This window comes from Schistocerca nitens, chromosome 6, assembly GCF_023898315.1.
Source record: "Schistocerca nitens isolate TAMUIC-IGC-003100 chromosome 6, iqSchNite1.1, whole genome shotgun sequence".
In the NCBI taxonomy this organism is placed as follows: Eukaryota; Metazoa; Arthropoda; class Insecta; order Orthoptera; family Acrididae; genus Schistocerca; species Schistocerca nitens.
This window is the reverse complement of record NC_064619.1, coordinates 12317933-12345238: the sequence shown is the minus strand read 5'-3', so window position 1 is coordinate 12345238 and position 27306 is coordinate 12317933. Positions and strand designations below refer to the sequence as shown.

Here is a 27306-nt window from a genome sequence, read left to right as displayed (position 1 = left end):
ATGTACTACATTTTTTAAATCACATTTTGGAAATTTTTATTTTCCCTCAGAAATATGCTGTTGGTGTTTTGATTCACAGAGTGTGTTCTCTAAGTGGATGTTACTGGGTTGTAAAAATTTCATTGGACTGTGCGGAATAGTTCCAAAGTTATGAAGACCTGAAGTTGGGTCTGAAGATAGATTGCCAGATGCGGGTTGCAATTTCCGGGACATGCCACTTTCTTTCACAAGCCATAATTCTGGAACTAATTGGCAGGGGAAACTAATACTTTGTACACGAGTGTTCCACACTTGGTAGAATTAGTGCACTGAATTTCAGTCAAATCTGAGCCTATGAGCTGCAGCCCTTGGTTGAACTGACATGGAATGACCCTGTTACATACACTTGCCATAAACATTGCTGTTTTTGCAGTTTGCAACAAAACTTTACATTTATCTTCTGCATCATTGTACTACATTGCAAGCCTTCTCACTCACTTTGAGCTTCAGCATATTGTGTTGAATGCTACATGGCGCTTCATGATAGCTCTCTCCATACTCGCACATCAATTTTTAACAGATGTTACTCTTTCTTCAACCTTTTTAGATATATTTCATAGTTTTCATTCCCAACAAATTCATAAGGTTTTAATGAAAATCTTATGCGAAAAACGTGTAGGTGCTGACAGTGATGGGTCGAGTCCTCCCTTGTGTATGGATATGTGTGTTGTCCTTAGTGTAAGTTAGGTTAAGTAGTGTGTAGGCCTAGGGACCGATGACCTCAGCAGTTAACTTTCCTGAGCAAGCCTCTTTACCTCCTAGTAATTGTTGCAACCTACATTCTTCTGAATCTACTTAATGTATTCATCTCTAGGTCTCCCTCTACAATTTTTACCCCACGTGCTTCCCTCCAATACTAAATTGGTGATCCATAGATGTCTCAGAACACATCCTACCAACTGATCCTTTCTTCTAGTCAGATTGTGCCACAAAATTCTCTTCTCCGCAATTCTATTCAGTACTTCCTCATTAATTACATGATTTACTCATCTAATCTTCAGCATTCTTCTGCAGCACCACATTTAAAAAGCTTCTGGATTTTGTTCTTGTCTAAACTGTTTATCGTCCATGTTTCCCTTCCATACACGGCTACACCTAAATCAATACTCGATGTTAACAAATTTCTCTTCTTCAGAAACGATTTCCTTGCCATTGCCAGTCTACAGTTGATATCCTCTCTACTTCGACCATCATCAGTTATTTTGCTCCCTAAATAGCAAAACTCCTTTACTACTTTAAGTGTCTCATTTCCTAAACTAATTCCCTCAGCATCACCCGACTTAATTTGACTACATTCCATTATCCTCGTTTTGCTTTTGTTGATGTTCATCTTATACCCTCCTCTCATGACACTGTCCATTCCGTTCAACTGCTCTTCCAAGTCCTTTGATGTCTCTGACAGAATTACAACGTCATCAGCGAACCTCAAAGTTTTTGTTTCTTCTCCATGGATTTTAATACCTACTCCGAATTTTTCTTTTGTTTCCTTCACTGCTTGCTCAATATACAGATTGAATAACATCGGGGATAGGCTACAACCCTGTCTCACTCCCTTCCCAACCACTGCTTCCCTTTCGTGCCCCTCGACTCTTATAACTGCAAACTGGTTTCTGTACAAATTGTAAATAGCCATTCGCTCCCTGTATTTTACCCCTGCCACCTCCAGAATTTGAAAGAGAGTATTCCAGTCAACGTTGTCAAAAGCTTTCTCTAAGTCTACAAATGCTAGAAACGTAGGTTTGCCTTTCCTTAATCTAGCTTCTAAGATAAGTCGTAGGGTCAGTATTGCCTCACGTGTTCCAATATTTCTATGGAATCCAAACTGATTTTCCCCGAGGTCAGCTTCTACCAGTTTTTCCATTCGTCTGTAGAGAATACGCGTTAGTATTTTGCATCCATGACTTATGAAACTGATATTTCGGTAATTTTCACATCTGTCAGCACCTGCTTTCTTTGGGATCGAAATTATTATATTCTTCTTGAAGTCTGAGGGTATTTTGCCTGTCTCATACATCTTGCTCACCAGTTGGTAGAGTTTTGTCAGGACTGGCTCTCCCAAGGCCGTCAGTAGTTCTAATGGAATGTTGTCTACTCCCGGGGCCTTGTTTCGACTCGGGTCTTTCAGTGCTCTGTCAAACTCTTCATGCAGTATCGTATCTCCCATTTCATCTTCATCCTCTTCCATTTCCATAATATTGTCCTCAAGTACATTGCCCTTGTATAGGCCCTCTATATACTCCCTCCACCTTTCTGCTTTCCCTTCTTTGCTTAGAACTGGGTTTCCATCTGAGCTCTTGATATTCATACAAGTGGTTCTCTTTTCTCCAACGGTCTCTTTAATTTTCCTGTAGGCAGTATCTATCTTAGCCCTAGTGAGACAACCCTCTACATCCTTACATTTGTCCTCTAGCCATCCCTGCTTAGCCATTTTGCACTTCCTGTCGATCTCGTTCTTGAGACGTTTAAATTCCTTTTTGCCTGCTTCATTTAGTGCATTTTTATATTTTCTCCTTTCATCAATTAAATTCAGTATTTCTTCTGTTACCCAAGGATTTCTACTAGCCCTCGTCTTTTTACCTATTTTATCCTCTGCTGCCTTCACTACTTCATCTGTCAAAGCTACCCATTCTTCTTCTACTGTATTTCTATCCCCCATTCCTGTCAGTTGTTCCCTTATGCTCTCCCTGAAACTCTGTACAACCTCTGGTTCTTTCAGTTTATCCAGGTCCCATCTCCTTAAATTCCCACCTTTTTTCAGTTTCTTCAGTTTTAATCTACAGCTCATAACCAATCGGTTGTGATCAGAGTCCACATCTGCCCCTGGAAATGTCTTACAATTTAAAACCTGGTTCCTAAATCTCTGTCTTACCATTATGTAATCTATCTGAAACCTGTCAGCATCTCCAGGCTTCTTCCATGTATACAACCTTCTTTTATGATTCTTGAACCAAGTGTTAGCTATGATTAAGTTGTGCTCTGTGCAAAATTGTATCAGGCGGGTTCCTCTTTCGTTTCTTAGCCCCAATCCATATTCACCTACTATGTTTCCTTCTCTCCCTTTTCCTACACTCGAATTCCAGTCACCCACGACTATTAAATTTTCGTCTCCCTTCACTATCTGAATAATTTCTTTTATTTCATCATACATTTCTTCAATTTCTTCGTCATCTGCAGAGCTAGTTGGCATATAAACTTGTACTACTGTAGTAGGCGTGGGCTTCGTGTCTATCTTGGCCACTATAATGCGTACTCCTATTACCCATACTCCTATTTTCTTATTCATTATTAAACCTACTCCAGCATGACCCCTATTTGATTTTGTATTTATAACCCTGTATTCACATGACCAAAAGTCTTGTTCCTCCTGCCACCGAACTTCACTAATTCCCACTATATCTAACTTTAACCCATCCATTTCCCTTTTTAAATTTTCTAACGTACCTGCCCGATTAAGGGATCTGACAGTCCACGCTCCAATCCGTAGAACGCCAGTTTTCTTTCTCCTGATAATGACGTCCTCTTGAGTGGTCCCCGCCCGGAGATCCGAATAGGGGACTATTTTACCTCCGGAATATTTTACCCAAGAGGACACCATCATCATTTAATCATACAGTAGGATAGGTCAGTTGCACTAGATTTTAAGTGTAAACTCTATGTCAGTAGCAACTACCTCATCTTCAGATATTTGTATGTACTGTTTATCATTCATCTGTAGGTTAGTGATAGCCTGTACTGTTTTTTATGTGTTGTTTCCATCTTGGATTCGCATTATAATATTGACAATACTTTTGCTTTTCAGTAGCAAAATGGAAGCTGGTGATGCAGATGAAGGAACGCCAATAGGTAGAGTCACATTGAGTTTTTTCCTTACTGTGTGTAATAACTTATCACAAATGTTTGGTAAAGGTTCAAATACCCGTGTTAATGTGATCGTTGTTTAATTTTTATGCAAAAGTGGAAAACTCAAAATGGCAGCTTTCAAAAGTTGATGTGAAAGAAAGGTTGGAATATTTGAGAACTTCAGCCAGTTTCAGCGACTGCGTGCTGCTTGTAGGAAGTGGTGATGCCGTAGAGGTCAGTGTTGCAGACATGTCATTTTAATTACTGTGTTACTTTATTTATACTATATGCCAAGTCAGATGATTATGATAAATTTTTTATTTTTCATAAGGATAATCTGTTCTAGTTTGGTGTTACTAGGAGTATATCTTGTGTAGTACTGTAATTGGTAGCTGGGCCGAGTAGATTGTAAACTACAGTAAATGAGAAGTAGACTATGGTCGTACCATTCTTATGCACAGTATGGTAATAGCATTTTACAGCATTATTGCTATTGCAAAATTGCATTTAGCAATGAAAAAAATTAGAATAATTGGTTAGCATTTACTTCTAGTCTTAGTTGGGGATCGAGCTTGATTTTCTGTTCACCATTAATTATACTAGTGTATGGTGGAAGTGTATTGTTTTTAGTTTCAGAAATTCATATTTTGGTCATTTGTGCTTTAAATTCTCTTTTACACTTTCTGGAGATTACCTGCTAATGCGTAGAATGTCTCATTTCTATTGTTTTCAGAGCTGTAACTATTGTTAGAGAATAACTCAATTTTTTTTAATTGATTTGGAGTGCTGTAAATGACATAAATTGAATTAATGAAGGAAATTTCCCACGAAATGAAGCTACAATTAAAAATACAAAAGCATTGTTTTTATGATGCATCATTTAAGGAAAGACACCACTCACCTGCAGATTGTTGATGTGTGGTGCATAGAAATACACACCAGAACACATGTTACTAGCTTCTTAACTACTACTCTTTTTTATACTTTAAATACACATTCTGACACACACGGTCACTGAGGCAACATAAACATACAGAGATGGTACTGAAACTAGAGAAAAAGCAATAGCTTTAATGCTGGTAATGTCTATGCTGTTACATCATTTTATACACTGTGGGTCAGTCAGCTAAAGATGAATTATTGCATTTCCTCATTTTTGTTTATTGTTTTCTATTTTTGTAATAGGCACCAGCAGAAACAGACATTAACAAAAGGCAACACAAATATCAGCTTCAGAAATCAGTTTCCTCATCAAAATGTGAGGAAAGAAAGGAACAACTAGAGGTTTAAGGAGGGAAATCACTCAGTATTTCTCACCAGTGAGAACATGAAAGATATGATGGGTGGGAAATTAACATAATAACGAAATAATAATAAGTATTATTATGGTTATCATTTTCCAATAGATGATATTTGAAAACTTGCGAATTTGGTAGTGGCACGGCACTCAACAAGTTGGAAATAAAGGAAGGAGAGACATAAATAAGACTTTTTATTGTCCAGATCTTATATTGTATAGCTTCACTTGCTTCTCCTTTCTTTTCTTGACTGTGATAATACTGATAACTTAGTTTATATGGTTTAACAGAGATGCTGTGTCGGTACAATGCTTGAGAATGGTTTCATCTTTTCCCATAAAAAATATTGCGCCACTATTATATCATTAGGAAACAGCTGTAAACTGGTGATAACCAGCTTTTACCACAATTTTCTTAGAAGATGTACAGTATTTTGATTATATGCTGTGTAGTCATCATCATTAGACAGTGTAAGCTATGACTCTATATGTGCTCCCAGTTAGGATTCCAACCATACTGTGTAAAAGATGGATTCATCAGTCTTCTGCTATTCTCAGTGGGAAGACTTGACTATGATTTTTCATTCTCTTCTAAAGAAACACATAATAGGGATCTGAACACTGTCTCGTATATTTTGTTTTGCCAACATATAGCCTATAATATGATTTTTTAAATGGCTTGTAAGTTCAATAAATTTGACATTACTGACACTTTAATAACTAAAACTAGATTACTGTGAGTCAGGAAATAGATATAAAGGATTCTATATAGGAGATGATTTTATATTAAACTTGATAATAAAATCGAGCTACTGTCTCTTCAGTTATGTTTTTCTTTGCCAGTGTACATTTCAAAACACTGTTTCATCATCATGGTTTCAGTTGGATGTCAAAGCATGTTAATTGTGATGTCAACATACCGTAAATAGTTATGTGCCAATTCTGCTGATTTCTGTTATATACAGGGTGAGTCACCTAACATTAGCGCTGGATATATTTCGTAAACCACAACAAATACTGACGAATCGATTCCACAGACTGAACGTGAGGAGAGGGGCTAGTGTAATTGGTTAATACAAACCATAAAAAAATGCACAAAAGTATGTTTTTTAACATAAACCTACATTTTTTTAAATGGAACCCCGTTAGTTTTGTTAGCACATCTGAACATATAAACAAATACGTAATCAGTGCCGTTTGTTGCATTGTAAAATGTTAATTACATCCAGAGATATTGTAACCTAAAGTTGACGCTTGAGTACCACTCCTCCACTGTTCGATCATGTGTATCGGAGAGCACCGAATTACGTAGGGATCCAAAGGGAATGGTGATGGACCTTAGGTACAGAAGAGACTGGAACAGCATATTACGTCCACATGCTAACACCTTTTTATTGGTCTTTTTCACTGACGCACGTGTACATTAACATGAGGGGTGAGGTACACGTACACACGTGGTTTCTGTTTTCAATTACGGAGTGGAATAGAGTGTGTCCCGACATGTCAGGCCAATAGATGTTCAATGTGGTGGCCATCATTTGCTGCACACAATTGCAATCTCTGGCGTAATGAATGTCGTACACGCTGCAGTACATCTGGTGTAATGTCGCCGCAGGCTGCCACAATATGTTGTTTCATATCCTCTGGGGTTGTAGGCACATCACGGTACACATTCTCCTTTAACGTACCCCACAGAAAGAAGTCCAGAGGTGTAAGATCAGGAGAACGGGCTGGCCAATTTATGCGTCCTCCACGTCCTATGAAACGCCTGTCGAACATCCTGTCAAGGGTCAGCCTAGTGTTAATTGCGGAATGTGCAGGTGCACCATCATGCTGATACCACATACATCGACGCGTTTCCAGTGGGACATTTTCGAGCAACGTTGGCAGATCATTCTGTAGAAACGCTATGTATGTTGCAGCTGTTTGGGCCCCTGCAATGAAGTGAGGACCAATGAGGTGGTCGCCAATGATTCCGCACCATACATTTACAGTCCACGGTCGCTGTCGCTCTACCTGTCTGAGCCAGCGAGGATTGTCCACGGACCAGTAATGCATGTTCCGTAGATTCACTGCCCCGTGGTTTGTGAAACCCGCTTCATCGGAAAACAGGTAGAACTGCAATGCATTCTCTGTTAATTCCCATTGACAGAATTGCACTCGATGATTAAAGTCATCACTATGTAATTGCTGATGTAGCGACACATGAAACGGGTGAAAGCGGTGACTATGCAGTATGCGCATGACACTACTTTGACTCAGTCCACCGGCTCTCGCAACTGAACGTCAGAGGTTTCAAGCGTCAACTTTAGGTTACAATATCTCCGGATGTAATTAACATTTTACAATGCAACAAACGGCACTGATTACGTATTTGTTTATATGTTCAGATGTGCTAACAAAACTAACGGGGTTCCATTTAGAAAAACGTAGGTTTGTGTTAAAAAACATACTTCCGTACATTTTTTTATGGTTTGTATTAAACAATTACACTAGCCCCTCTCCTCACGTTCGGTCTGTGGAATCGGTTCGTCAGTATTTGATGTGGTTTACGAAATATATCCAGCGGTAACGTTAGGTGACCCACCCTGTATAACAGCACAATGAAGTAACACACATGAATTTTTGCACAATAATATCAACATACACAGTAAAAATGCTGTTGAAAAAATACTAAGTTTCCCATTCACTTCACTGTCTCACTTTTAACAAGAGTAGCCCCAATGGTCACCATGAAAAATTATGTTAGTCTATAGTTTGAACTTACTAAACACAAGGAAAGTAATAGAAGTGATTTAGAAAACTACCCACCACTATCTTTGACATACATTTGTTGCAGAATCATAGACTACATTCTGAACTGAAACAGAAGGATTAATGAAGTATCACAAACAGTATGCCCTTCTCCATGCTAGCCAGTATGGATTCCAAACACACTCACCATTTGAAACCGGACTCTCACTTTTCTCACACAACATTCTGAAAGTCATCAATCAAGGCAGACATATGCAGTATTCCTTGGTTTCTGAAAAGCATTTGACTCAGTACTACAGCTATGCTTGGATCAAAACTATGATCATGTGGGGTATCAAACCAATTTTGTGATTGGACGGAGAAATAGAAATAGCTTTGGGTGATCCCCAAAGAACTGTGTTGGGATTCTTGCTATTCATGTTATATATTCTACATCTACGTGATTACTCTGCTATTCACAGTAAAGTGCCTGGCAGAGGGTTCAATGAACCACCTTCATGCTGTCTCTCTACCGTTCCACTCTCATACGGCACATGGGAGAAACGAGCATTTAAATTTTTCTGTTCGAGCCCTGATTGCTCTTATTTTATTGCGATGATCATTTCTTCCTATGTAGGTGGGTGCCAACAGAATGTTTTCGCAATCGGATAAGAAAACTGGTGATTGAAATTTCATAACAAGATCCCAGTGCAACAAAAAAGCCTTTGTTTTAATGATTGCCACTCAAATTCATGTGTCATGTCTGTGACACTATCTCCCCTATTTCGTGATAATACAAAACAAGCTGCCCTTCTTTGTACTTTTTCGATGTCATCCGTCAGTCCCACCTGATTCGGGTCCCACACCGCACAGCAATACTCCAGAATAGGGCGGACAAGCGTAGTGTAAGCAGTCTCTTTGGTAGACCTGTTGCACCTTCTAAGTGTTCTGCCAATGAATCACAGTCTTTGGTTTGCTCTACCCACAATATTATCTATGTAATCGTTCCAATTTAAGTTATTTGTAATTGTAAACCTTAAATATTTAGTTGAATTTTCAGCCCTCAGATTTGTGTGGCTTATCGCGTAATCGAAATTTAGCTGATTTCTTTTAGTACTCATGTGAATAACTTCACACTTTTCTTTATTCAGGGTCAATTGCCACTTTTTGTACCATTCAGATATCTTATCTAAATCATTTTGCAAGTCGTTTGGTCATCTGGTGACTTTATAAGATGGTAAATGACAGCATCATCTGCAAACAATCTAAGACGGCTACTCAGATCGTCTCCTATGTCGTTAATATAGATCAGAAACGATACTTTCTTGGGGAACGCTGGATATTACATCTATTTTTCTCAATGACTTTCCATCTATTACTACGAACTGTGACCTTCCTGACAAGATATCACTAATCCAGTCGCACAACGGAGGCGATACTCTGTAGGCACGCCGTTTTGTTAGAAGACGCTTGTGAGGAACAGTATCGAAAGCCTTCTGGAAACCTAAAAATATGGAATCAATTTGACATCCCCTATCGATAGCACATATTACTATTCGTGAGTATAAAGAGCTAGTTGTGTTTCACAAGAATGATATATTCAGAATCCGTGCTGACTTAAATGTCAATAAATCATTTTCTTTGAGGTACTTCATAATGTTCGAATACAGTATATGTTCTAAAACCCTTCTGCAAATTGACGTTAGTGATATAGGCCTGTAAGTCAGCGGATTACTCCTACTTCGCTTTTTGGGTATTGGTGTGATTTGAGCAATTTTCTAGTCTTTAGGTACGGATCTTTCAGTGAGCGAGTGGTTGTATATAATTGCTAAATATGAAGCTATTTTATCAGCATACTTTGAGAGGAACCTGACCGGTATACAATCTGGACCGGAGCCCTTGCCTTTATTAAGTGATTTAAGCTGTTTTGTTACACCGAGGATATCTACTTCTCATCTTGGCAGTTGTTCTTGATTGGAATTCAGGAATATTTACTTCATCCTCTTTGGTGGAGGAGATTCGGAAAACTGTGTTTAATAACTCTGCTTTAGTGGCACTGTCATCAGTGACTTCACCGTTCTTATCGCACAGTGAAGGTATTGATTGCATCTTGCCACTGGTGTGCTTTATGTATGACCAGAATCTCTGGGTTTTCTGCCAGATTTCGAGACAGAATTTCGTTGTGGAAATTATTAACAGTATCTCGCATTGAAGTACCAACTATATTTTGAACTTCTGTAAAACTTTGCCAATCTTGGGGATTTTGCGTTCTTTAAGATTTGGCATGCTTTTTTCGTTGCTTCTGCAACAACGATCTGACCCGTTTTGTGTACCATGGGGGATCAGTACCATCACTTATTAATTTATGTGGTATATATCTCTCAATTGCTGTTGATACTATCTCTTTGAAAACATTCCACAACTTTTCTACACTTACATGATCAGATCGGAAGAAGTGAAGACTGTCTCTTAAAAAGGCATTAAGAGCATTTTATCAGCTTTTTTAAATAGATATTCTTTGGGTTTCTTTTTGATGGTTGTAGGTGTTACGGTATTCAGCCTAGCAGCAACTGCCTTGTGGTCACTAATCCCTGTATTCGTCACAACACTCACTATTTGTCCAGGATTATTTGTTGGTAAAAGGTCAAGTATGCTTTCGCAACCATATACGCTTTGAGTGGGCTCATGAACTAATTGTTCAAAATAATTTTCTGAGAAAGCATTCAGTACAATTTTGAATGATGTTTTATGCCTGCCACCGGCTTTAAACGTATAATTTTTCCAGCATATCGAGGGTAGATTGAAGTCACCACCAACTATAATTGTATGAGTGGGATACTTATTTGAAATGAGACTCAAGTTCTCTTTGAACTGTTCAGCACCTATGTCTTCTGAGTCGGGGGGTCAGTAAAATGATCCAATTAATAGTTTAGTCCGATTGTCTGGTTTAACCTCTACCCATACTATTTTACATGAATTATCTACTTCAATTTTGCTACAAGGCAAACTACCTCTGACAGCAATAAATACTCCACCACCAACTGTATTTAATGTATCCTTTCTGAACACTGTTAGATCGTTTGAAAAAATTTCAGCTGAACTTATTTCCAGCTTTAGCCAGCTCTCTGTACCTGCAACTATTTGAGTTTCAGCGCTTTCTATTAGGGCTTGGAGCCCTGGTTCTTTTCCAAAACAGCTATGACAATTCACAATTACAATAACAATCGTTTCTACAACTACCTGACTGTGTTTTACCTGCTCACTTTTAGACAGACTCCCCTTCTGTGGTTCCCTGAGACCCCCTAACCTAAAAAACCGCCCAGTCCCTTCCACATAGCCCCCGCTACCCGTGTAGCTGCCTCCTGTGTGTAGTGGACTCCTGACCTATTAAGCAGAGCTCGGAAACCCACCACCCGATGGCGCAAGTCAAGAAATCTGCAGGCTACACGGTCACAGAATCGCCTGACCCTCTTGATTCAGATCTTCCACCCGGCCCTGCACCAAAGGACCACAGTCATTTCTATCGGCGATGCTGCAAATGGTGAGCTCCTCCTTAATCTCGGAAGCAAGACTGTCAGTCTTTACCATTTCCGCTAGCCGCCCGAAACCAGACAGAATCTGTTCCGATCCAAAGCGACACACATCATTGGTACCCACATGAGCCACCACCTGCAGTTGGCTGCACCCTGTACTCTTCATGGCATCCGGTAGCACGCTTTCCACATCCAGAATGACTCCCCTCGGAATGCACATTGGCTTCCTTCCCCCTCCTTGTCAGCCATGTTCCTAAGGGGCCCCATTACGCACCTAACGTTGGAGCTCCCAATTACCAGCAAACCCATGCCCAGATCTTGCTAGCCGAGAAGCTTCCTCTGTAACAGGGCGGACGACTGCACCTGGCTCAGAGACATCGTCAGCCACAGATAACGCCCGAAACATGTTCGGCAAACTAACCGGGGAGGCCCTTCGGTTGGCCCCTTGGAAAGTTTTTCGCTGTCTGCCAGACTTTGGAATAATCTCCCACTCGACCACAGGTGAGGGGTCAACCTCAGTGCAGGCAGTACCCGGGAAGGTCACAGCAGTTTAGTGGATCGATCGGAGGACACGTGGGACACGCTCGACACCCCTCGCATCCGATCCCCCACAGTGACGCCTCTTGGCAGCAGCCTCAAGCTGTGTGATGGAAGCCAACTCAGCCTGAAGCTGTGAGCGAAGGGTCGAAAGCTCAGCTCGCATCTGTACACAACAATCACAGTTCCTATCCATTGCTGCAGTTACTCCTGTTTGAAGCTCATAAAAATATGTAACAACTGAACGGTGTATTCGCCTTATTAATAGCAGGAACTAGTGGTGCGCTCTCGCTGATGGTCTAACTGTCACTGAGCTGTTCTGAGCAAACAAACAAAAGCCTGCACAATACGAGAGTTGATGCAGTGGTTGATAGCAACGGTGGTACTGTACACTACACTGTTATTGAAATAAATGTTGTGCCTAGTAAGCACTCGAACACGCAAGAATTTACAAAAATAAACTAGTAACTACACAGATAGCTGAAAATAAGTCACTCCTGTTTGAAGCTAGTAAAAATATGCAACAAATGAACGGTGTACTCGCCTTATCAGCAGCAGGAACTAGCGGTGCACTCCCGCTGACGGTCTGACTGACACATTAGTGACCCTCCTGACAATATTAACAGTAATCTGCAGATAATGCAGCCTTCTGTAATGAAGTACTGCCCGAAAGAAGCTGCGATAATGTTCAGTTGATAAGTTTGGCAACTTGCTTTAAATGCAGAAATGTAATATTGTGCATGTCACAAAATGAAGAAATATAGTATCCTGTGACTACAATGTCAGTAGGTTCAGCTGAGATCAGTCAACTCGTACAAATACCATGACGTAACAATTTGTAAGTATATGAAATAGAATGATCACATAATCTCAGCTGTAGATGAAGCAGATGACAGACAGACGTTCATTGGTAGAACAGGCTACCGAGGAAATGCAATCTGTCTACGAAGGAGACAGCGCACAAAACACTCATATTCTCCATCTTAGAATATTGCTCAAGTGTGTGGAACCCATACCAGATAGGATAACAATGGGTATTGAACAAATACAAAGAATGGCACAATGGATGGTCGCAGATTTATCTGATCCGTGGGAGAGTGTCACAAAGATGTTGAAGGAACTGAACTGGCGGGTACATGAAGATATAGGCAAACTATACCATGAAAACCTACTTAGAAAATTTCTAGAACAAATATAAAGTGATGAATCTAGGAATGTATGACAACCCCCTAGGCTTTGCTCTCGTAGAGATTGCGGAGACGAATTTAAACTAACTACAGCATCCGCAGAGGCATTTAAGCAATCATTCTTCCTGTGCTCCATACACAAATGGGACAGGAAAAAGCCCTAATAACTGGTACAATGGAAAGTACCTGCTGCCATCCATATTTCAGTCATTTGCAGATTATTGGTGTAGGAGTAGACAGAAATAATGCTATACTTACGGGACTTTGCCACTTTTATACATGCATTTATGATTAATATTACACTTCTGTCTTACCACATTCTTTTCATGGACTAGTAAGGTCTATTCTTCCACATACACTATGTGATCAAAAGTATCCGGACACCTGGCTGAAAATGAAAGTTCATGGCACCCTCCATCAGTAATGCTGGAATGCAATATGGTATTGGCTCACCCTTAGCCTTGATGACAACTTCCACTCTCACTGGAAGGTTTCTTGAGGAATTGCAGCCTATTCTTGACGGAGTGCTGAGGTACCGATGTCAGTCGGTGAGGCCTGGCACCAAACTGACATCCCAAAACATCCCGAAGATGTTCTGTAGGACTCCGTGCAGGTCACTCCACTACAGGGATGTTATTGTCGTGTCCCACTCCGCCACAAGCCGTGCATTATGAACAGATTCTTGATCGTGTTGAAAGATGCGATCGCCATCCCCTAATTTCTCTTCAACAGTGGGAAGCAAGAAGGTGCTTAAATCATCAATGTAGGCCTGTGCTATGATAATGCCCCGCAAAACAACAAGGGGTGCAATCCCCTTCCATGAAAACCAAACCACGACCACACCATAACACCATTGCCTCTGAATTTTACTGTTGGCACTACACACAGTGGCAGATGACGTTCACTGGCCATTCACCATACCCACACCCTGCCATCAGATCACCACATTGTGTACAGTGATTCGTCACTCCACACAATGTTTTTCCACTGTTCAATTGTCTGATGTTTACACTCCTTACACCAAGCGAGGTGTCGTTTGACATTTACCAGCATGATGTGTGGCTTATGAGCAGCTGCTCGACCATGAAATCCAAATTTTCTCACATCCTGCGTAACTGTCATAGTACTTGCAGTGTTCGCTGTAACAGTTTGTAATTCCTGTGTGATGATCTGGATAGATGTCTGCCTATTACACATTACGAACTTCTTCGACTGTCGGCGGTCTCTGTCAGTCAGCAGACAAAGTCAGCCTGTTCGCTTTTGTGCTGTACGTGTCCCTTCACATTTCCAGTTCACTATGACATCAGAAATAGTGGACCTAGGGATGTTTAGGAGCGTGGAAATCTTGTGTACAGACGTATGACACAAGTGACACCCAATCACCTGACCACGTTTGAAGTCCGTATGTTCCGCAGAGTGCCCCATTATGCTCTCTCACGATGTCTAATGACTACTGAGGTTGCTGATGTGAAGTACCTGACATTAGGTGGAAGCAGAATGCACTGAATATGAAAATCATATGTTTTGGGGGTGTCCGGATACTTTTGATCACATAGTGTAAATATCTTCTTTATCTCATTGTCATTGTGGTGGTGGTGGTGGTTAGTGTTTAACGTCCCGTCGACAACGAGGTCATTAGAGACGGAGCGCAAGCTCGGGTTAGGGAAGGATTGGGAAGGAAATCGGCCGTGCCCTTTCAAAGGAACCATCCCGGCATTTGCCTGAAACGATTTAGGGAAATCACGGAAAACCTAAATCAGGATGGCCGGAGACGGGATTGAACCGTCGTCCTCCCGAATGCGAGTCCAGTGTGCTAACCACTGCGCCACCTCGCTCGGTCATTGTCATTGTAAGAAATGTGCTGTACTGTCTTGAAAACATGAAAGATAATTTTTGTGTCATGCCGTAAGGTCTGAAACAATCTTATTGTTTCTAATATGTTTCTTGTTTGTGAAGTCTTTGTCGAAGGATCAGTTTAGTTTCCAATAAATGGATGTACAAACAACAATGATTTCCAGAATAATGCATTTGTAACTTTTGGACTAAATGATTTAATTCAGTTATCATTGTGCCCCCCCCCCCCCTCTCCCCCTTCTAGCTCCATCTTAAGCTGTCTGCACTTTAAGAATGTTTTTCACCACACACATTGGGCTTTTATTTACAAATAATTTTCAGGGTTCATTGTTGAGGTTTTTTTCCTTACAGTAAAAAACATTTGTAATTTGCAGTAAGCTTAAGATGGGAAAATGCAGTAATAGTTGATATGTAACACAGGGTGTATACGACCCGGGACAACCGGGAGATCCGGGAAAAACCCGGGAATTTTTTCATCCCGGAGAAAACCGGGAAAAACCCGGGATATTTTTAGAATTTTGGGAATTTTTCATTGTTTTAGTTTTCAGTTAAATGATATTACTGTATACCACTACTGCAGAATAATACTTGAACAATAAAACATAAACGAGAGAAAATGCTCATGCAAGCGTCTGCCAATTGAAAATATGTCAAAGGCTTTAGGAAGACTATGCAGTGCTTCATAACAACAAATTGCTTCCAATGAGCGTGAAGTCGCAACTGGTTACATTCGATTTCTTTTAGAAGTTACGCGCGGGCTCATGCGCATGCGCAGTTGAGTCACGTTTGAGTTGTAGATTCTCCCGCTTCTGGCAACAGCAATGTGGCTGTTGGCTGTGCAAGCTGTCGCAGCAAGCAGCTAGATGCTACCGGGAAAAGGGGGCGCCAAATTCATATTCTCGAGGGAAAAAAAAATTGTTTCCCAAAGCACCTAGCATCCTGCGCAGGTTTGCCTATCGATTATTCATATGATTTTGAAAAGCTTGCCTGTTGGTTTTTGAACATTTTTGAACACATTTTAAGTTGATTTCTGAATGAATCATAAGTTTACTTTTGAATGCTTGCATAGTGTACGTGATGCCTCTGTCAGGAGAATCCTCGTCATATCTAGAAATAAACTTTCCGCAGACAAAAGGGGACGGGGCTATAGCTGAGGGAGTAAAGCCGAACGGATGAATGCCAATCGCTGTCTGATTATGTGGCTGATTGGGTTTTGCGAATGAACAGAATTGTTATAATTACTAAAGTGCGCGTCATATATCTTGACGGCCGAGTTTAGGTTCGTTCTGCGCATCTGACGTCAAAACATACAGTCAGCCAATGAACAGAGAACGACGTTGCCAGATCTCGACTGTAGTACAGAGGATGGACGAGTGTCTTCAGTTTTAGAAACGTTGTTATAAATAAAGTAATAGAACAAAAGCAATGTCTTGATAGCAGACTTCGTTTTTTGAAAGTTTGGAAAAACCATTCTTTATGCCAATTGCTTCATTTTCTATTAATTAATTAAACCAAACAAGCAATAAGACTCTTAATTCAGGCGATAGCAAGGAAAGGTGTTTGTATCAATTTCACGAACCGCTTTTTCGCAATAAATAACAGCGGTAATTGTTTATTTCCTATTGTACTTCGACGAAGTGCGAGTAATTCATAGGCATACCAACAGTGTTTGTCAGAATTTTGCGTGACGTGTTAGAGTCCTTATGGAGAAATATTGCAGGACGAGCTGTGTTGGCGTAATGGTTAAGGCGTTGGATTCGAAAACGATAGGTAATGAGTTCAAACCTTGTGCGATGCTAAATATTTTTTTATTTTAAAACAATATCGAAGTGTCTTACTTCACGAATTTTATTCGTTTGAATGCAGTTTTTTGAAATTTCTAGTGCTTTGTCTCTTCATTAACCCTTTCGCTGCTGCAGTCATGTGCTCCCCGCATTCCGCGCTGTGCGCGATTTTGTCATCACTGCACTGCTCGCCTGTGCAGACACACGGTGTTTCCACTGCTTTGACACACTTATCATTCGATTTCACAAAAACTATTTGGCCCAAAAATTAGATTTTTACACATCTTCTTGACTGATACCTTCCCCCTACAAATAACTTAATTTTGTTTCGATGTTCAAACCAGTTATTGTGCAGCATTAAATGTAGTAAACCATTGCACGAAATTTTGAAGAGTTTGCAGAGGTAAAAGTCCATAGCGTATACTTTCCGTATGGTCGATTTTAGTTGCCACAATGTTGAGAATGAAATGTGGACAAGGTACCTAAATTTCATATAAAATTTACTGTATAACAATATCTCATTTAATTTAAGTACCACATAGGTGTCGTATGTAATAGTGAGAAATATTCCGTCTTTCGCGACTGTAATAAAAGTTTTATTTACACCGGGCGCGTTTGGCTTTATTTTGAAGCACTTCAGTCAGTCAAAGGAAGTGGGGGGAAGGTATCAGTCAAGAAGATGTGTAAAAATCTAATTTTTGGGCCAAATAGTTTTTGTGGAATCGATTGATAAGAGTGTCAAAGCAGTCGGAACACAATGTGTCTGCACAGGCAATCAGTGCACTGACAAAATCGCGCACAGCGCGGAATGCGGGGAGCACGTCTCTGTAGCAGCGAAAGGGTTAATGCGGCTGTGGTGGCTTTACTTCATAAACTGCGCGCTCCCCCCTAAACGTAAGCTTGCGAACTATACTGTACTATGGTGCTGTTTCTCTTGGCGCGTGCGTCGTGTGCAACTGGCAACGCAGCAATCTCCCGTGTCTGGGCGGGCATGCGCGAGCCGCCAAGATAAAAGAATTCAACTATAGCGAAATCCATAGATTCAGACTACCATAATGGAAGTAAACGACTGACAGGAATAACACGTGAGAAAGATTACCTATTATCTTCTCGGTGTATCCAAGAAAATGAAATTTTGACAGAAAATTTTTGGCCAGATCGCTACACTAGTAAGAACCAGTAGTACAGTCACCGGCTAGCAGCCGCGTAAGTTCTACTCTGGAAGTAACGCGGAAAAGTGTTGTTCGAACACGCAATAACGCCTAACCGGAAAATAATCGCGGGACAACTAAACCTGTGATTCTGACAGGGTCAGTGAAGTTAATCGGCGAACACATTTTGACAGTGGCAGCAATAACTACAGAATTGGTGATGACAAGATTGTTTGTTAGAACGAGGAAAGAGAAGAAACGGGGACACCACACAAATTATGGAATAATCAGACGATTCCATATTTATATAAAAATTTCGTAATACTACTTTTCGATCTCATGCTTGAGAAGCTGGTGCGTATGAATGAAATGTGAAACTATTTCGTAACATAAAGCTTTTTGTTTGTAGTAGGCCTAATAGGCATTTGGTATTGGTACCTATTGGATTATATTCTGTCGTGTTATAAAAATGGCCATTTGTGCCAAAACAGTCTCGTTTATTTGGGGTGTTACAAAATTGCTGCCATATTAGAAAGGCCTATTTTGTTTTATCTAGCAGACAGTGACAAAATAGACGTAATCATATCGAGAAGCCACACCAGTCTGGGGTATTATTTGTTCAAAAAAAAAAAAATGGCTCTTAGCACTATGGGACTTAACATCTATGGTCATCAGTCCCCTATAACTTAGAACTACTTAAACGTAACTAACCTAAGGACAGCACACAACACCCAGCCATCACGAGGCAGAGAAAATCCCTGACCCCGCCGGGAATCGAACCCGGGAGGTATTATTTGAATTAATAGCTTTTTAAGTATTAGATAACGACATTTCGATTTTTCATGTAGCAAAACGTTTGACGAACTTTGATGAGGTAATAGATTCTTTCGCAGAAAGGAAAGCACCCCATGTAAAGTTGTAGCAGGATCAGAGAGAAAAAAATGCTAGGAGCTAACGTTTGAAGAAATGTGTAATTTCTTGCTTATCTCTTGTCAGTATTGGTTTTATAGAAATGTGTAATTTCTTGCTTATCTCTTGTCAGTATTGGTTTTATATATCCTATATTTAATTTTATGTCACACAAAACAGCAAGTTATTAACCAATAGGAAATAGAGTTCAGATTTTCTGAAGAGTTCTTGTTCTCTCGATTATAGATAACCCCATCCCTATTAATTGCGAGATTTTTTTTTAAAGAGAGGCAGGCTGTCAAACCGGCCGACTGGGAGCAGGAGAGGCACCACAGGACATTTCAATTTCCACTCTCCTGAATATAGTTTGGACGTGCGGTAGAAAAATGCTTTATGAAGAGGCGTGGCACTGCACTTTGACATGCTTAAGACCTAATAATATGCCTTACATTTCCTCGAATACATATGTTTTGTGTTTCAGACTTTTCAGAAAGATGTGAGCTACAAGACGAACATATTTTGAAAATTCGATTTTTTTATTTTTTTTATTTTTTTATAGTATTGACCCGGTTCGCAAATGTAGATCCGGGGCTGATGCGCAGAGCAGTCTGAGTTCTAGTGGGTAGTCTGCACGTGACCCGTGTTTACATTTAGTGATTTTGCTGTTTCCTCTTCGTTTACTCTCACGTAAAATGAAAACAAAACGGATATCTATGGCCGGGAGCTATCAAGTAAATTAAAACACATTCACAAAATTACGGAAGGCTGAAATATGTTATTAGTTTCCGGTTTTATTTTATTTCCACCTTTCTGACAGTCAAGCATTAATCGCCTTGCGGAACAATGAAGTTATTTTTGTCTGTTTGCTAAAGAAATTTGACTTTTGTTAACCTTTTTCCGCAGAGGCAGTCAGTTTATTTGAAACGAAATGTTTAATTCCACAGTACTGGCTAGTTTCAACTGTTCGGTGCATTTCAAGCGCAGGTTTTCATTTTCTAGCACGTATGGCATTATGTCATAATAAAGAACCAAACATGATATAATGCAGTACTGGTGCTCCAAGAAAATTTACATCCCGAAAACCATACTGAAAAGCTTAGTATCAGGTCGAAGTCTACTTCATTGGGAATCTGGATATACAAATGTGTCCTTTGAGTATGCACTTTAAATGCGCACATTTTAATATCGTTCACGAAATTCCGATGCTCTTGCAGTATCCTCTGATGACTTGTTTCTTTTGTGACATAATGTATGATCTTTGTGTTTTACACGTACGTACATACGAGCTTCCTACGTCATGATAGCTACCCAAGCACGGTGTCGCCTGTTATCTGCGCTCTCTGGCAACTGCTGAAACGAACCTATTTCTAACAGGTCGCGGGAAAATATTGCGAATAGTGGTTTGAAAAGCGTTACTTTCAAAGTAAATATCCTTGTACGTAAGTTGAACTATGTGCAAGAATGTACCATGAATTTATTAGATCACAGAGCGTTTGACTCTCATTTAAAAATCAACTCTTTGATGACGAGCCATTTAGAAGAATTTTTAACCCTGAAGATCAGACATTTATGTCATTATTAAAAATTTTACTGGCACATTTGGGTGATATATCTTGAAGTGTAGCACACGCAAAAAAGATCAACAGTATATGCGAAAGCTTAGCTTCTCTTGCTGCTTATATGTGAAAGCTTTGCATTTCTTATAGCAGCACTATGTATATTAATTTAAACTATTAGCTATCCCTGTTTGTGTGTTCGTGCTACGTAACAGTGATGTTGCTGTTGGCTGATTACATCCCGTGTCCTATGCTCTGAATATCCGCTGTCATCGGCTGGCGAGATCACGTGACATGAGCTACGAGCGGCTTTCAAAAGCGCATCGAAATCTCGATTTCGATGATTAGGAAAGTAACATGCGGTGTTTGGTGGAATTCCAATGTATGCTTTCGTAATACGAAAATACGCAGCGTACATGTTACTGCACATCAAAGATATTTCCTAAGCGTGTCTTTTTCCCTGAGTTTCGTTTTCTAAAGTGCCGGGAAATTGCACGCCCGTGTATAAAACCATAACCATTCAAAGGATTGATAAGGGAAAATATACTGTCACCCGGGAGAATGTGTATTTTTAACCGGGAAATCCGGGAAAAATCCGGGAATTTTTTTCCATGTCCACGTATACACCCTGTAACAGCTACTGCCGAAGATGGCCCTGGAAACATAAAGATTTTCAGACTTGGTCCACTATTAGAATTTTGGGTGGACTCGTTAATACACTTAATTACCTTGGTTTATTTCTGGTTGATAAATTATTCTGTGAGTATCGCAATGCAGTATGTTTTGTTTATTTTTCTGTTACAATCAAAATCTATTAAGTTTAAATTAAGAAATGTGCAGGATTTCCATTCATAATGTAATTTGAAGTACTTGATTCCAGACTATACGGACGCATAAAATGGTTCTTTGCATGTCAAGTGTGAAATTCGAGGAAATTTTATTGACTCGTTCAGCAGAAGATGCCATTACCATAACTGATGTTGAACCTCGTATATTTCATTTGATGCTTGAGTAAGTAATATAAGAAAATTTTTTGTAGTCTCTAGAAAGCTTTCAAGCAGTGAGATGAATGAAGATAACTACTCACTGTGTAGTATTTGTATGGAGTGGTGGATGATCATATGTTCCAGTTTTTGTTTATACTGAGCTCTGGATAGGCTCTTAAACATGTTCTGAGAGAAGTGCTTCTGTACTTCCCTATATGTCCACTACTATGAGTAGTTATCTACACTCATTTTGTGAATGGGTGACATAAAATAATTAAAAAAGACCACAATTGTAATTGCTCCAGACTCCATCTTAATCACACTTTTATTGTATAAACTTAGGACATTTAAACTTCAGAATCTGTCGGGTAAAGAGACATGAATGAGAAGCAGTTTGTACAAAATGTAACATACGTTTATATAGAAGCAAACAGACCATATTATTAGGTCATGAACCCATAGCATCTCGTCAAGAATTCCAATGTGTAAGTGTACCATGAACTAGTGCTAGTGTTTAGTGACATATGCTGCCCTACATAAAGCAAGCTGTGGCAGTTGGGAGGCATTAGTATAGCCACTCTTTTGAATATAGTATCTAAAAGTTTTAGTAGTAGACCTATAGTCATTTTCTGTAAAATAAATAAATTTGTAAACATATAAACTGTACTATGGAATAATCTGCACTAACAGTATACATGTAGGCACACACCATCCCTCCAAAAAGTACAGTGACTGATTTAATTCCTGCCTGATAAGGAACATTAGCACAATAACTATGATGACAGCTTGAACTAACAACTGGAAACAACAGATGCGCATTTGACCAGTCAGTCGTAAATAGGCAATGTTAAGTAGTGAGTATGTGGCCATAGTGTGCAGCATTGTTGTGTTTCAAACTGCAGTGGAACATCATCTCTAAATCCAGTGTTCAAGGTATTCTCCAGAATGTTTTGAAGAAGGGAAAATAGTGTGAAAAGCTTGTTTTGCAAACTACTGAAGAAAAACAACACCTACCATGATTTGAATTAATGATTTAAATGCAAAACACAAGCAGTTCTTTTCTGGGAAGAATCGTCCTGGCTGATGAAACTTGGTGTAATCAGTACTAACCAACTTCAAAATGGCATATTTCAGAAATTCAAATGACATAACCAACAATGAAGCCAGTGTGTCACATGAGCTGATCACCATCCCAAAGGAGGACTTTTGTGACAGTTTTGCGTGGTTGTATGAATGTTCTTTGCATTGCACTCAAGTGGTGGGAGAATAAGTAGAATACCTGAAGCATTAAAATCACCATCTTAACTTTCCTGTAATTTTTATTAGCTTGGTCTTGAAACTTTTTGGACTGGCAGGGTATGTGACATTTTGTGATGTGTAAGTTGCATACCTCTCATTTGTATCTTTTTATCTGACAGATTCAGTAAGATTGCTCAAAGTTGAAACACACAAAATTATAAAGTTATACAATAGAAAAACTAGCCAAGACGGAGTGTTACATTGTCCATACTCACTTCATTGCATGTATGCTCCACAGGATTTTTGAGTATCATACTAATACATGTGCTTTTGTTGCTCTCTCTCTCTCACTTTCTTTCTTTCTTTCTCTCTTTCTCTCTTTTAATGGAATATTAATTCTTCCAGCTACATGTATTTGGATAAACCAATCATCAAATCATCAGAAGATGCTTGTTTGCTGTACAAAGCTGCAGTAACATATCAGATGCCTCATCTATGTGAAATAAGTGCCAAAGTTTTATCAAAAAGTTTAAATCTTGATAATATCTGGTCAATATTAAAGTTGGTATCAGACACCCAAGAATCATCACTTAAGGAAGAATGCGAAAAGGTACATTGACATTCAATTTGTGATTATCTGTTTTGGGCGTAATATGATTTGTTTCCTTTTATATGTATTTCCTTCTCAGTTAATTTTGCATATTAATTAAAATATCCAAAGTTATGAATGAATATGTAATTTCATGTTTTTTTCCCTCCATTTCAGTTCATCAGAAAACATCCATTAGCAATTCTTCGGCATGACAATTTTATCAAAGTTGATGCCAATATCGTGCTTTTGATGGTTGACCTGGACTGCTTTGATGTTCCAGAAATAGATATTTACACTGCAGTAGATAAGTGGGCTGAACATCAGTGTGAAAAAGTGAACATAGCGGCTGATAGGAACAACAAACGAGAAGTTATTGGGTCAGATATACTGAGGAAACTGCGTTTTTTGGCACTAAATAAAGAGCAGTTTGTGGAAAAAGTGGCGTACACTACGGAGAATTCTACTACTTGTTTATTATCTATTGAGGAAAGTTATGCTGTGCTGATGAATATGACAGTACCTGGATGTTATCCAATGCCTACAGGTTTCACAGTTGATAATAAACCAAGGAAGTTGTCAAAATTGCGCTGTATACGTAAAGTTCAGCCGATATCTGCCCAGCCACCTTATGCTTCATACAATACTCCCCCATATACGTCACCTACAACATTTCCCCATATGGCTGTTGTTGCCATGCCTACAGCTTCACCAAGTGGAAATCTTGGTGGAAAAAATTTTTCTTTGGAGATAAGAGTTGATTTTCCCATAATGCTGTTTGGAATCCAAGTTCCAACACTGTTGTTTCCATCTCAACAGGGACCTCTAGGACCCAGAGATTATGATGAATCTTTTATTGTTACTGTTCTAGACTCTTCGGGAAGCCCTATCAGTCATACTGTTTATTCTGGGAAAGTTCCTTATGGGTCTGCATTTGACATTAGCCTTAAAGATCCTGTTCTTCTGCAGAAAAATGCAGGTTATAAAATTCAAATATACACAAGTAACACATACTTTTTGTGTAGGAAGCTTTCTAACATTGAGCACTGCCCACCAGTGAAATTCACTTTCAAAGATTCTACAAAAGTTGCTCCTCCAAATACAAATCCAATGTTTGTGACAAGCAACATGAAACAGGACTCTGATTTTGGTTTTGTCACTCAGATTATATATTCTTTATGGGGTTAGCTTGGTTATACTGTTGAAAGGTAAGCAGTATGAATCCTCATTTTTCATTTTTTCACAGCATTAATCCCTTTTCTGCTCAGGTGCTTTTCCACCTTTTACATTTGCAATCATCTGGAATTTTCCATGAAGTCAATTGTTATATGCAGGTTTTTTAGTAGCACTGTGAATGAATGTTAAATACATCGTATCATATGTATTTTCTTCGTGTGTGAACTGAACACAGGCTGAGTAAGTACTATGTTTTATTTGACTGATCTTTTATGTAACTGTCAAAACAGTACACTGTGACATTTAGAGTGAGCAAAGGTATGTGTAAACATATATTCCTACACAGACCAGTAGATATAAGATAAAATGAATATGTACATATATTTTCATGACAACTTGCTGTAATGGCGATAGTTTTTTCCTTCTGTTTCCAGTGTTGTTTTTCTTTCAGTACATAGAACTCCTTTACAGAATAGCTTCATTGTATATTACTATGTTGAATAGAGATAAGCTTTTTTGTTTAAGGAAGCAAAAGTTTGTTTTTAATGAGGAACTAACCCTCATCACCAATGCTTTCCCTCCACCCTCTCCCCTTTTCTCCTTCCTCTTCTCACTTTTCCTGTCTCTCAACATAATCCCTGTAGCAAATCTGTTGTGCAGTTAGTAGTATTGAGTCTTTGTTTGTGTAAATAAGTTATTGGGTAGTGAAGATATGTGTATTTGTGAATGTAAAACTTGTAAATGCTATAGTAAATATTTATTTAATGGATGTTTTGAAAATCACCTTTTGATAACTGCTGCAAGTACACTTTGTCTTCTAATGGGTATGCTTGTAATAATGCATACTTTCTCAGTATTGTAAAATAGTAACATAATAAGAGTGCAGGAAATCTCATTTGTGTATATACACAAACAAATAATTTAAAAATGTCTCCAATATTTTTGTATGTATGAACACAAAAGTTGAATGGCTGAATTTTGGAAGGTTGACTGTTCTTACAGATCTGTCGTGCTTTCCATTATTTGCTTCTATATGTATATTTCTGTATGTAAATGTGATTAACTCAAGATTCTTTTTCGTAGAAACAATTGCTTTTGGCGCTGTTATGTAAAGAACTCATGTTCTTTTTGTAGTGTACATTATTGGCTGTTAAATAAAATTGATAAATACAAGGCAGTTAATGATGCCTTTTACACCGTTTCACCTACATTTTCCAATTTAGGTGTTATTTTTCATAAAGTATTTACAACAATATTTTCAGTAAGACTGTCATCTGAACTTGTTAGTGTGAAACAAGGGTTTCTGTGGTATGATCAATGTTTCTGTGCAGATAGTAAGCTACCAGTTGGAGATGAACGGCAGCTATTTAATGTAACTGAGAAAACGGTAGCAGCTTTCTGGCTAATTATGTTTCTCCTTTGTTAAAGTGTGTTCTGACTTATTCCACATTTTTAGATTTTCTCCACTGTGATGAGATATACAAAATGCAGTGAACAGATGATCAAATGCCATTTTAATAACCCCAGCCATATCAGTCAGTAAATAAAATGAAAACAGCTCCCAGATTCGAAAGATTGGCACATGCTAGAATACCAAGGTGGTGCATTGCATTATACTGGATCAAGCAGGAACATTGACCAGGCTTAATTATTCCTGTTGAAAATCAGGACAGTTTCTATTTGAGCATGTGTGTCATCCTGTTGTACCGACCATGAGGATTAAGTCACTGAGTAATTAATTTTTTCCCTGTGTCCAATGGATTAATTTATTCATGAACCTTAAATTATAGATCAACTAAATGCATCTCATTCAATAACAGAAAATCAGCAGCACTAAATCAGTGTGATATTGCTTCATGTCTTACTCTTTGGAGCTGTGTGTAACAATGCCACAAAGAAGGCACTAAATATAATAAATTGTCATCCACTCGAGAAAATATTATGTGTGTGGAAGCATTCAGCTGTCTCTGAAGATCAGTGAGGAAACATGAAGTCCAAATCTGGACAGAAATGTGTGAAAATTTTTCCATTAAGTTTCAAAATACCATTTATGTTAAATGCAGACCATGCAATGACTCTAGCGAAATTACAGTATGTTAGTGTGATTGGATTTCTGTGACTGTTAAACCATTTGACAAATCAGTATCTGGCTCTAGTTAATAATCTCCTAATGGGTTTCAGGGCCCACTTTTATGTTGGTGATTGCCTAAACAAGATAAATGTGAAATATATGGTTGTAGTCAACCTATGTGAAATTCATCAATTTTCTGTTTGTCACAGAGGTGAAATATTAGTGTGCTGAATTGACTGCACAAACTTTTAGGCTGTAATTGTTTGAGAATAAACATAGGAGCCGCTATTTCTCTGAACCTGAGAGATTATGAATATTCAATTCAAAGTTAATTTGGCCATATTCTGTGGCTCAGTAATTCATTAGCTAAAGAGCAGACTATGAATGGGAACATCCAGGATTCAATGACCAGCCATTAATTGGGCTTTTTCTGTCATCAACCACTTTTTTCCACCTCTGGCGTTGATTTCTTAATGTACATGTAGTTCAGAGTCATCATTAAACTGTAGGTTCCCATGTAACTGGTTCAGTAAAACAGTTCCAAGCATGGAGGAAGTTGAGGGCATACCACCTCTAATAGAGCCATGTCTTGTGAAGCACCATGGTGTTAAACCAATCTTTGGGATGAGAATGGCTTTCCTTTCTTGGTATATAAAATTTGACATCATGGAGACTCATGTTTTCAGCTAGCTGATGAAATTACCCATACAGTTGGAATCAGAATTATAAGGCAATTGTTTGAGAAAATCTTGCTTTCCTCATAGGAAATGTTTATGACTGTTTTGTCATTAATTGGCTTGGAACCTGACACAGGATTCCTCAAGG

General features: G+C 39.0%; 1 protein-coding gene across 3 annotated transcripts in view; it reads left to right on the top strand.

Moving 5' to 3' along the window:
- Positions 1-25592, top strand: part of LOC126262944 (BTB/POZ domain-containing protein 1-like) — a 32320-nt gene extending 6728 nt beyond the window's left edge. Inside the window, exons 2-6 of one of the 3 annotated variants that reach the window (XM_049959885.1) lie at positions 3842-3882; positions 3995-4113; positions 21301-21431; positions 23051-23255; positions 23412-25592. In XM_049959885.1, coding sequence (XP_049815842.1) covers positions 3842-3882; positions 3995-4113; positions 21301-21431; positions 23051-23255; positions 23412-24422 — 1507 coding nt within the window. In that variant the 3' untranslated portion in view covers positions 24423-25592. Of the gene's footprint in view, positions 1-3838; positions 3883-3994; positions 4114-21300; positions 21432-23050; positions 23256-23411 lie in introns of all 3 variants that reach the window. The other 2 variants (XM_049959884.1, XM_049959883.1) reach the window with 2 other exon arrangements.
- Positions 25593-27306: the final 1714 nt, after the last annotated feature.